Source organism: Colossoma macropomum, unplaced genomic scaffold (genome assembly GCF_904425465.1).
Source record: "Colossoma macropomum unplaced genomic scaffold, Colossoma_macropomum, whole genome shotgun sequence".
Taxonomy (NCBI): Eukaryota; Metazoa; Chordata; class Actinopteri; order Characiformes; family Serrasalmidae; genus Colossoma; species Colossoma macropomum.
The window spans coordinates 29,312,602-29,325,132 of NW_023494784.1; the positions used below are offsets into that span (position 1 = coordinate 29,312,602).

Here is a 12,531-nt window from a genome sequence, read left to right on the forward strand (position 1 = left end):
TAAACACAATAATAAGCAGATTTAGCCTCAATGTCAACCACAGGAGCTGAGCTGAATGGCCCTCTCATCACTTTTTTCTATTTTTTTTTTAACACACTAACAGCTGTGCTGCTTCACAGATCTGACATGATGACGCTGAGTACTTCAGTGAACATCACAGAATGTAAATGCAAAGTCTGTGAGACCGGAAACCAGAGATTTAGATTGGACAGCTGTCTCTGCCCTGGTAATGGCCTATCAGAGTGAGTGTACTGTCTCACATAAACATGTGACATATTTTGTATTTGCTTATATGTAAAAATGCACATGTTGATCTTTGTTTCAGTGTAAGTGTGCGTGTGTCCTCACCGCTCCTGTGCTGCCCAGAGAAAGGTGACTCATCTGCTGAGTGAGGGGGCTCATCATGGACGTTGGCTGCAGTGACATGGAGGGATCCATAGAGGGCGATATTACAGCTCCCTACAGAAGAGCCAAAGAGTAAGAGAGACATCACAGAACATTCACAGCATTCAGACTGGCCATATAGGATATAGGATGTGGGTCTTAGGCCAGAGTCTTGATAAAGCTGCTTTGAAATGATATACATACATATATATATATATATATATATATATATATATATATATATATATATATATATATATATATATAAATATATATATATATATATATATATATATATGTATATATATATATATATATAATTACCCTGTACTTTATGGAGCTAAACCTGAAAGGGGCCCATATCCTATATTTTGTCTTGTATTGAGGTCCACTTATGACATTTTTGTGAACCATGTAGCAAAAACAGTCATAATTCATTGTAACATGTAATTTTTTATCTTTATCGATTAGAATTAAACAGGCTGTTTTTGATACTGTCTCTTTGTTACTGGGGAGTGAACTGTAAGTTCTGAAACATAACGTTTACATACTACATCAATCTCTTATTTCAATTTTCTATGATATGGGCCTTTTAAGTTATATATACACAGGGTTCTGTGTGGAACGAAGAACCACCCAACACAGCATTGATCATTTTTACAAGTATTCTTACCGGATGTTGCATAATGTAGGGCTGGTGAGTGACCCAAGATGGATTCTGCACCTGAAATATTGAGTGCATGTACACACACACACACACACACACACACACACACACACACCACACACACACACACACACACAGAGGGAGAGAGTAAACATACACTGCCAAGGCAGTCACTATTTCTGTAGGTTTCGCACTCCTGGTGTTAGCAGTGCAAGAGTGAGATACTCTCAGTCGCACAGCAGTGTTAACAATCAAACAACTAAACACACAAGATAAACATCAGACGTGTATCAAAGACTATTATGTATTCAAATAAAAGGCAGTGTTCAGTTATTCTCAGACAATTACTCAGCATCACAGTTTTGGTATCAGTTTAATATTATGACCTGACTGATAATAGCTGCCATACGGTGATGCTTTAACTCACCTATGCTGTGGATGACTTCACATCCACTGTTCTGCACAGGATGTCTGTTGTACAACATGTAAATCTTTAAGTGTTTAGCAGAGAGAACAAAATACTTGTTTTCATGTCTGCTAAACCTATTTCAACCGTTTATCACTCACATTATACTTCATACATATTATCTATACTACATTAACAGTCCATCGTAGACTTACATTTAAATTAACACAACTAGCCCAAATGATCAGAATCTGCATAATCTCAAGCAGAAATAAAATTGCTGACTGCTTCCATCTTGCTGCATCCCATCCACTTCAAAAGGCTGGTAAAGTATTGTAATGTATGAAGTTACTCTTCACCAGACTGTTGCCTATAGTAACATTTTCAGTTTGTACTTTCACCTTAAGAAGAGAGTTAAGCTCTTCTTGGAAACTTCTTGGAAATATACTTGCTCCCATCTTAAAAAGATATCAGCGAAAGAGGTCATATACGTTTCTGACCAAAACCTGTAATCTTGTCTAGGACCTACTCCCCCAGCATAAGCTTTACAAGAAAATATGGATGGACAATATGATGATATTTTATTATCACTATGATAAATTATGTGACACAGTTTTCTCAGTATACTGAACGTAGCATCAGTGTTTTTAAAACACTAGCCAACTGCTCGCTCCATGAAAAAACAGAGATTTAAACAAACTGTAGAAAGTCTGCAAAGAATTCAATGTCAAACTGTCGAATTAAAACTGCATGGTATTAAGGAGATGATTGGATGTTACAAATTATCTTATCATTTGTCTTATTTTAAACACTTTCCCTTTTCCTCCCCTTCATTGTTATACTGAATGCAAATGTATGAACAATAAAGTTAAAGTTACTGAACTTTTTTAAAATTGGCTTAATATCATGTACTGTGCACTTTATCATGTAATATCATGTACTGTGTACTCTATTGCATTATTTAAGCGTTGCAATATTACACTTATGCCATATTAGCAATTCCTATCAGAGACACTCCACCAAAATCTGAAACATACATTATTATTGAAATCAGAGTAAGTCTGGGATCATACCCTGGCTGGAAAAAGAGAGTTTTCTTTTCCACTAAAGCAGGCGTTTGATCAAACACTGGATTGATACATACCGGATATGTGGACACTGGGGAGATGTATGGTGACATGGCTGTCTGGGCGATCATTCGGTTAGTAATGCTGTAAGGGGTGGGATAGAATCTGCAGAGAGTAACAGAGGGTCACAAAGAACAAGAGAACAGAGAGATACAAAGCAGTGACAGATCTTGAACAAGTCTGACTGAGTTACAATAATGTAGCCACAGAAAAAGGCAGATATAAAAACTCCTGAGTGCCCAGACAGAACAGACTCTGTGGTCACTGAATTACAGGTGAGAAATTTGGAAAAAACGACACAATTGGAAAAACAATTAAGTAAGCTTAAAGAGGGGCACACTGCACTTCTTGCTGCAAAATACTGTATCAACATGCCACTGCCTGAGAGGCAAACTCCTCACTATTAACACAATGATCCATACCTTAAATACGTTTTATACACCAAATATACCAAAGGCCAAATTTAGATATATCTCTGTGGTTTGCTGATTATTATTGTTACCAGTATTATTACCGTTGTTCTTACTGCTGTTTTTTTATGCTTTGGTAATGTTGTCCTTGATCCAGTCATGCCAATAAAGCTATCCTGAATTAATTGAACTGAGGCAGGCCTGTTGGCAGTGTGCATGTTTGTTTACTCACAGATGAAAAAGGTGAGAGGGTCTGTGTGCTGCTGTGTGCTGCACTTACCCATTCTGCATAGCTGCAGCAGTGGGGTCATATGTGAGCGTCATTCCAGCCTGAAAAAAAGAGAAAAAGAGAGAGAGAGAGAGAGAGAGAGAGAGAGAGAGAGAGAGAGGCTCATGAATATTTCGCCACCACTGTGATTCTTATTCCAGTGAGCGTTTACGGCCTTCTCCTTTACTCCCACACACTCTCCCTTTCTGCCGGTCTCTCTCACACACATACACACTCCCACATAGCCTTTTAGCTTCACTCATCCATCAGTATTCACTCACACAAACACAGCCTTAGAGAGAACCTCTGATGAGGTAACTACAGGGACTGTTTTTTATATAGTGTGAAAATGAAGTAAATCCAAGATAATTCAGTATACACATATACAATATCTATTAATGGAGTAAAAATATCACTCCTGATGACATACAGAACCACACACACATACACACACACACCCAGCACTCACAAGTCTGGCCTCTCCATCTCTGGCCCACGCTCGTCCGTTCGGCACGTATTTATTTTGGCTCTGTCGCTTTTTCTGCCCTCCATCAGCAAACTTACACAGCAGTGGCTCACTAGGGGCTACATGGAGAGAGAAGGAGAGAGAAGGAGAGAGGGGGGGGGGCAGGGGAGAGAGGGGGGGCAAGAGAGGGGGGGGGGCAAGAGAGAGGGGGGGTGCAAGAGAGAGGGATATTAGCATAGCACACATCATTCTGTCCAGTCTGTTCTCTACTACGTCTGTCACCTGGGGGATAGCCCGCCTCCACTCAAACTGTCCACTTTTTCCCACTACACTAAAAATATAGACATCTAACTGCTAGCCGCCTTCCCATAATCCCCCTTGCCCTCCTCCTTTTTCGGAAAGGCAGTATGGGCAGCGGAGACTATTTCAGGCTAATAATCCAATTACGAAGCTTAGAAAGAGAAAGAGAGAGAGAGAGAGAGAGAGAGAGAGAGAGAGAGAGAGAGAGAGAGGGGCAGCATCAGGGCCAAACACAGCAAAGACCCTTCACAAAAAACACGAGGTGGGGGGAGGGCACTTTCACTTCGAAAATCCTTTATTTAGGCATAATTTAGGGAAAAGGCCTGCTATTTAAAGGAAGTGAGAGAAAAAGAAAGTGAAAGAGAAAAAGAGCTAAGGAGGAGATAAAGACAGGGAAAGCAAGTGAGAGATAGAAGAGAAAAGAGAGACAGAGGAACAGACAGGAGAAAAAATAAAGAGTACGAATGAGAAAGAGAGTGCAAGTAAGAGAGAGAACAGGAGAGCGAGCAAGAGAGAACGAGAGAGAGAAACCCTGCACACTGATTTCAACATTAACCAGAAGCTGCCTTCAGTAATCAATAAGCACTTACTCCTGCATTAGGCCTATAGTACAGCAGTTCTTTTTGTTTATTCTCTGTGTTTGCTTCAATCTAAGCCAACATTCATTCGACGTGCTGTGCAGCTTTGAGGCTGATGTAGCTTGAAGCTTTGCGGGTGAAAGCAGGGAATCACTACTGGCAAATGAATAGGGAATGAATTTGCTCTTGCAGAAATCTGTAAAAGTGCTGCTTCTTAATGAACAGCCAAATACAATTAATAAGAAGAGCACACACACACACACACACACACACACACACACACACACACACACACACACACACACATACACACATACACAAAAATGATGACACATAAAAGACACACACAGTTCTTTCTTACCCATTACTCCGGCTGGCGTCTTGAGAAACTTTCCATTGAAGTGAGAAATAACAGCATCACATTTTTCTGTGGACTCCATTCTACAAAACAGAGGAAATCACCCTTTACTAAACACAAGCACAAAAGAAATGGACAATATTATGATGTTTTATTGTTATTGTGGTAAATTTTGTTATCAAGATAAAACAATATGCTTCAAAATATCAAATATCAGTTTGAAATATCTAAACATCTCTCCAATTCCAATTCTCAAGCAAATCTTCTGAAAACAACACGATTCCAATACCATCACACATCCCTAGTGATTTCTGTCGTTGCAGGTGCTAAGTGGAAAATGTGAAATGATAAACTACATAAGTAACATAAGTAAGTAGCACTGGAGGTGCTGGCTGCTTCAGCCAGTGAAAAAAACTGATCTACTGCGTGTTGTGTATCATTATATCACTGTAATTCAGGTTATTGTTAAAAGAATACTTTTGAAATGTTCTGAAACATTTAGGCTCCTCAGGCATTTTTAAATCAGGTGCAGCAAGTGGCACAGGGAGCAGCAAGGAGTGTGTGTGGGATTGAATTCGGTGCAGCCACACTGCCTCGGGGGCAGGTGAGGTGAGATAATATACTGCAGCTGTAGACTATCATTCAAGCTGATACTTGTTCTCACACACACAAACACACACACACACACACACACACACACACACACAGCTGAAGAGACTGAGTGAGAGCAGTATGTCAGAGATCAGCTATGAAACAGTGAGAAAGGAGTGTTCATTCAAATCTGAGTCATTCCCACCTCACCCCATTCCAGGGCTTAATAAGTAAATAGGAAACATTATAATGAAGTAGTAATGACACCAAAATAATGGCATTCCACAAGAGTGCACACATAAGACTTGTTTTTGGGTGGATCCACTTTGTGTCACTGGGAAACGTCTGAATGCGAAATTAAAACCATAGTCATGGCCACTGAGTCTCCAGCGTTATGGCCCAGGGTGACCCTCACCTGGCAAATCCAACTCCCCGGCTAGACCCGTTAGCGTCCCGGAGAATGCGTGTAGAGACCACCTGACCGAAGGGCTTCAGCATAGCCTCAAGCTCCTGCTCGTCCATGGAGAGTGGCAGATTAGATATGTACAGGTTAGTGGGGTCCTGCTCCTGTTGCTGTGCAGAGAGAAGAAAAACAGTGAGAGAGAAAGAACAGAAGTGAACCAAAGTGAAGTGACAGGTCTGTTGGTGTTATGTACTACATGGTCTCTTGATCCTGTAACTACACAGCACAGTTATTATGTGGGCATCAACAGAAATATCAGTAATGACTAATGCAGTGATAGAGAATTTCTGGAAGAATGATGAGAACCAGTAATCAACATCTTGTTGTGGCCAGCACTACAGAGCCACTGAAAGGACATTTTTTGTAACTGTAATTTTATCAGGATATTCTTTTGTGCATTATTTGCTCTTTAATATCCTAACATTTTAAATTTGTAAGTAAAAAAGCTGTCTTATTTAAATAGCATTAATCCAAAAAAGTGGCACATTAAAAGTAAGAAGCAACTGGCTATTTGGCACAATGAGTCATGCATAATGATGCCACAATATTTTGGAACTGGTGTAGCAGCAGCATTCAAATACAGCACAAAGGCACTTACATGCCTCACATTATTTAATGCCATAAAATTGCTACACACATCTGCCAAAATACAAACAATAAATTGATTTCCGATTGTGGTCGATCTCATGTGTCGATCTCATGGCCCAACTGGCACATTCAATGTGTGTACCCTTACATTTCACACCACAGTCCATATGCAGTGAGTGTAAGCCAGGTTAATACTCTAAAGATAGATCATTGATTAACTTTTATGTAGCCATGACCGCTAAAGCAGACATGACAATTAAACCTGACAAGCACAAATGAGGCATCATGTAACTGTCTGTAATTATCATCAATCAATACTAATATTGTACCAGTAATAATAACAACAACTATTCATTTTCCCCACTTTTCTGTGAATAATGTAGTTGTCAATATATTGTGCCCCCTATCTGCAATAGTCACAAAAAAGCATTAAAGCATTAAAAAGCAACACCTGCGTCCCAACAGCTGTAAAAACACCTGGAGTCTGGATCTTATCATCTAATCAACCGGTACGCATGCATGTGCGCGCACACACAGACACAGAGGTTTCCTTTCACAGGTCTCTGTTTGATCAGTTAACGGCTGCACGGCTGGACTGCACTCAGGACAGCAGCATTACCGAGTGATTCACCACTTCCTCTCTGTCTGTGGCACAGGGCTTATACTCCTAAAAGCTCCAGGTAAAGCCACAAAGGATCTGTCCAACTTCTCCAAGTAGGATCACTCCATTGTTGTTAAGCAAAAAAAATTATGGTTCTGACTGACAGCATAGAGTTCTCGATTTCACACAAGCTGCACAACATGATTGAGGATACTGGCAGTGAGCCACTTCTACCAAGGGCTGGAAACCCCCTCTGATACGCTTCACTCAGTACTGTTACAAAGTAATAAACAGTAAACCAATCTAAAAAAATTAGGGAGATGATTTAGGGAGATGATCTGGAAAAGAACAGATCAATGGGGAACTGTTTTCATACCCTCAGTAGCAAAGCTGTGGGACGTCCTGACAGCATGAATACAAATTGCTAACTCTCTGGTTGTGCGTTTTAGGACAGATCTATGAGTGTTTAAATGACTGCTTCTCTCTCCTGCACTAGGTGCTTTAGTTAATAAAGGGTCAGTCAGCATGAATACTGATGAGCTGCAATTTGCATGCAGGTCTTGGCCGCCTCCTCCAAACAGCGTCACATCAGCTTATTTCCTGAGTTACATCAGCATCAGCAGAAACAGAGAGAGAGAGTGAGTGGAGGAAAGAGAGAGAGACTCCCAGGAGAGAGGGGCCGCCTCATTAATATTCATTAACATCCTACTGCATTCAGCTCCTGCCAGAAAGAACAAAATAGGGAAGGGAAGAAAGAAAGGAAGACAGAAGGAGAGAAAGAAAGAAAGAAAGAAAGAAGGAGAGAATGAAGGAAGGAAAAAGAGAAAAAGAAAGAAAGAAAGAAAGAAAGAAGTGAGGGAGAAAGGATTGGATTACTAAAGTAATTCACTGACAGAAAAATCAACACTGCATTATTAGGGAACACTGAGTAACTCTTAGAGGCTGTACCCAGGGCAAGGGGCTCAATGAGGGAGCATAGAGAGACGTAGCGTGGGGGTAGAGATCCAGCAGTGCTGTCAGCCTCTGGTTATACAGTTACCACAACTCAATGCCAGGCACTGGGGGTGGAAATAAGCATTGATGCATTGCGATTCGTCTATGTGAAGATGCTGATTCAACTGCAGTGATTTTGAAATGCTACTGATTACAACAGATTACAATAATTTTTAATGAAGCATAAAAGTTTATTTTCTGATTTTATTGCCAAAATACCTTCACTTACCACATTATTATGTACACTTAGCTTGTATCTAGACTCACTGACCTATTTATCAGGTCCACTTACCATACAGTTCACCTGCGTTTCATAATTTGGCAGCCCACTCTACGTCATTCATCAATAGTTAGGACCTCCACAAGACCACCAATAGCTATTATGCATCATTCTTAGCACGGCAGTCACACTAACATGGCGGTGGCATGTTAATATGTGTTGAACTGGTATGAGTGAATCAGGGACAGCAGTGTCGCCAGAGTTTTTTTTTTTTAACACTAAACACCTATCGTCCACTTTATCAGACTCCAATGGTCCAGCTTGTAGATGTAAAGTTACAGATTGCAGCTCATCTGTTGCTGCACAGTTTGTGCTAGTCATCAGTGATCAGTTTCTGTATGGTCCACCACCCAAATGATACCAGCAGTGGTGGTGGTGATCCTGACCACCGGTGAACAGGATAACATAAATTATATAGACAAACAAAAGGAACAGTTTGTAACTGCATAAATAAAAAAATGCATCTATATGGCAAGTGGACGTGATACAATGGTCAATGAGTGTTGATACAGGGTAGATGAACCTAATAAAGTGTTTGTGATTTCTTTTTTAATAATCGACCAAGGTCATAGCAAAATCTGTGATTTCATAATGCACTGAATCATTTCTCAACAAATCATGAATGAACTGATTCAGTGTGAGGTCAGAGATCTACGCCCCTCTCAGACATTGTGCAAATTACATCCAATAGCCTGTTGAACGCCAACACTATAAGGTTTTACTGTACATCCATCAGAGGAAGGGAGGTAAACCGCTAGCGTTACTTAAATTGACTCATCTGGTTTGGAATCAAGGGCAGCTCAGTGACCTAATGCCCATGCCATATGATTTGATGCAGTAGGGAAGAGCGCTTGGTCAGCAGATTAGTGGGTTAAATGTGTGAGCGGAGATTAGCGGTGATGGCTGGAGGCTGAGTAGTTGCAGACACGCAATGCTAAATTACTGCTCTCAGCTCCAGCATTAACAGCTTCAGAGCTCTTTGGGTAGAGGGGGATTACAGAGAGCATGGATAGAGATGCAGTGGAAAAGGCCACGTTTCCTCAAAACCACATAAACACACCCACATGTGCAGCATCTCACACATATACGTATACATGAATGCAAATATATATATACATATATACATAAATCTGCATTCATATATGTCTGGTCAGTTCAAAGGAACCACAATGTGTGTATGTACACACACACACACACACACACACGCACACACACACACACACACGCACACGCACACGTACACGCACACGCACACACAGGTCAGTTCAGAGGAATTACAGAATTTTATGAGTGTACATTTATTAGGACGTGTATGCACCTGTAAGTATTTAAATGTATGTGAATATCTGTGCGTGTGAACAGGAGACTTTTGTACAGGACAGAATTTTGGCAGGGCTCGATAAGACATCTGTTTGTGCAGAGAAGCAGGTCACCAGCTAACCATCCAATCAGCCCAGGTCACATGACTGACTGTGTGTGTGTGTGTGTGTGTGTGTGTGTGTGTGTGTGTGTGTGTGTGTGTGTGTGTGTGTTACAGAGACAGACACACTGAGAATGAGAGCCAAAACAGGGTGTGTGTGCATGACAGTAAGAAACAGCAGACAGTAATCATGGGTAATGTCTATAAGTTAACTCTATCTCTCTGTTTATAGCATACAAGAGGTGAGGGAGACGTCCAAGGAAAACACACACAGACAGTCAAACAAAGCATGCGGCACTTGAACAGTACACACTCTACAAATGGGATCATCAAGCTGTGGCCCGCAGGCTATATCCGGCCTGTCAGGAAGTTTTCTCCAACCCCCAACCCATCCTTCAAACCTTTTTTTAAATTCTATGTAAATTATGTGGAATCCGGGGCTTATCTATAAATCTACCATCACTGCTCTGCATATGTATCTCCAAAATTCTAATGGGAGAAGGAAAAACATCAACTTTTAATGCAAGTTAATGTAAAGAGATTTAGAAGTCATTTAGAAGCATTCTGATTGATCTGTTTAGCATGACATTATAACACAATGTAAAAGGACAGCTGCTGTGTTCAAACGATGTTAAAAAAGGGACTTTTCTTGAACAGCGGCAAAACAGAAAAGTTTTCTTTCCCCATGAAAAAAAGCCAAACTCAGGTACGTTTTCTAGACAGCCAGGTACCTACATACTGTCTTAACTGTAGCTTTTAGCTCGTTATTCTCCTCATCTGACACTTCTGTCATTTGAGAAATCAATTCCATCTATTATAATGTTGATCTGAAAAGTTACTACAGTATATGGATGCAATAAGATAATAATGTTACCTATCTTGCAGTAATTCAGATACACAATAAAGGAACACACATCTGTTGCTTTAAACAGTTCTTGATAAGGAGGCTGGCACAGCATGAGAGAAAGAAAACATCCATGCATCATTCCCTTCACTCTTTTATTAGCAATTATGGTTTTCTCCACTCAGCCAAAAGCCCACTACACTCATGCAGCACTCTTTCTGTGCCGTGCAATCCTGCCACACAACTGCGCTTCAATCATGAATGTTTACTTTCTTACTATCACTGGCAGAAAATGTGTTTGTACAGTGAGGAAAGTTCTGAGATTCATTTGAAATTCCTGCCCTCCAATTAACACACCTTCTAACCAAACCTACAGCTTACTAACCACTTAAAATTACTGAATGGAACCTGACAAAAGAGCAAAAAGGGAAGAGGGAAAAGGAAAGAGTTCATTAAGTCCACACAGGTCGGGTCTGATTTGTCTGAACAAAGAAAATTAAAAAAGAAAAGAAAAAAGGCCTTTGGAGAAAAGTTAAAGGAAAAATCTTGACTTTCTAACGAGCTGTGCCCGGAACAAAAGCTGGACTTAAACTGGCCCGTGTCGCCCCAAACAGCACTGCTCTAATTGGAAAAGGAAAAGGTTCAGAGGGCACATCCAGTAGCTTGTCCATGCCTATAGAGCTCCACAGAGCCTTACACAGCTTTCATAGGGCCTGGTTGCCACGGCGTCAACAGACCTGTTACCATGACTACCTCCAATTATTTACTTCCTTTGCTTTAGTGGAGCAATGTAAAAGTGCTGGGAGTTTTGCTGCTGCAGCTCACTTTTACACACTACAGAGAAGAGTTCATCTACAGTGCGTTAAAGACAGACAGACAGACAGACGGACAGACAGGTTTGTTTTAATAAAATATCAGGATGTAGGGTCATGTATTATACAACATTTTGCAAAAGTCTGTCACCACAGCTAATTTATATTTATATTTAAAATATTTATCTGGGCAGTGTTTATTTACTCAGAAAAAAAAAGATTTTAGAATAAATACAAATAATATTCATACAATAAGTTGTGATTTTCTGTATGTAAATGTGTTCAACTAACCACTTAAAATGCACTTTTCTGAAAACATGAAATTCTTCTTACTTTTTACTGTATTTATGCTCATTTGTATTTATTCTAATGTCATACAGTGATTTACTGGCAGCAACATGCTTACTGCTGAGATAAATATTTGTATTCAATTTGCTTATGGGCCTAAGACTTTTACGCAGTACTGTATATGTACCTTTACATACTACTTACTTATTATTATATACTTACTTACTAACACTTATCCTAACCTCAGCAACAAAAAAAAAATTTTTTTTTGCCCTATTTGTCTAGTTTTAAAAAATTAAAACAATGAAACAGCTTTACAAAGTCAAGACCATGTTGTCGCTCCTGACATTGTTTAGGTCAGCCCTGTCAAGTTGAGGACATTTTTCTCCCGAAAATGTACAAAAATGCACACAGGCACAGGCACACTGTAAAACTCATGCTGTAACACAGAAACCCAGAATTAAAATGTGCCTAATTGTTGGAAGTGAAATTTTCCTACAGGAAAACCTGCACAGCTGCAAACCCCCTGCCTCTCGTAATCCCTCTTATTATATCTCTCTGTCCTGCTCTCTCACTCCCCTTTTCTCTCTCTCTCTCTGATCCCTTTTCATACTTAGGCCACAGCATATCTTTAGGAATGAACAGAGAGTTCTGAATAAGGAGGGTAGTGGTGAAGGCTGCTAAGAA

The 12,531-nt window shown here is 40.1% G+C and overlaps 1 protein-coding gene across 3 annotated transcripts in view; it reads right to left on the reverse strand.

The window, feature by feature from the left end:
• LOC118806312 (RNA-binding motif, single-stranded-interacting protein 1) overlaps positions 1-12,531 on the reverse strand; it is a 53,890-nt gene that overhangs the window by 4,442 nt on the left and 36,917 nt on the right. For all 3 annotated transcript variants that reach the window (XM_036567728.1, XM_036567740.1, XM_036567734.1), the window contains 7 exons: positions 5,971-6,128; positions 4,968-5,047; positions 3,732-3,847; positions 3,275-3,324; positions 2,602-2,689; positions 1,058-1,108; positions 349-459 (listed from right to left, as the gene is read on the reverse strand). In XM_036567728.1, the coding sequence (XP_036423621.1) occupies positions 349-459; positions 1,058-1,108; positions 2,602-2,689; positions 3,275-3,324; positions 3,732-3,847; positions 4,968-5,047; positions 5,971-6,128 (654 nt within the window). The remainder of the gene's footprint in view (positions 1-348; positions 460-1,057; positions 1,109-2,601; positions 2,690-3,274; positions 3,325-3,731; positions 3,848-4,967; positions 5,048-5,970; positions 6,129-12,531) is intronic.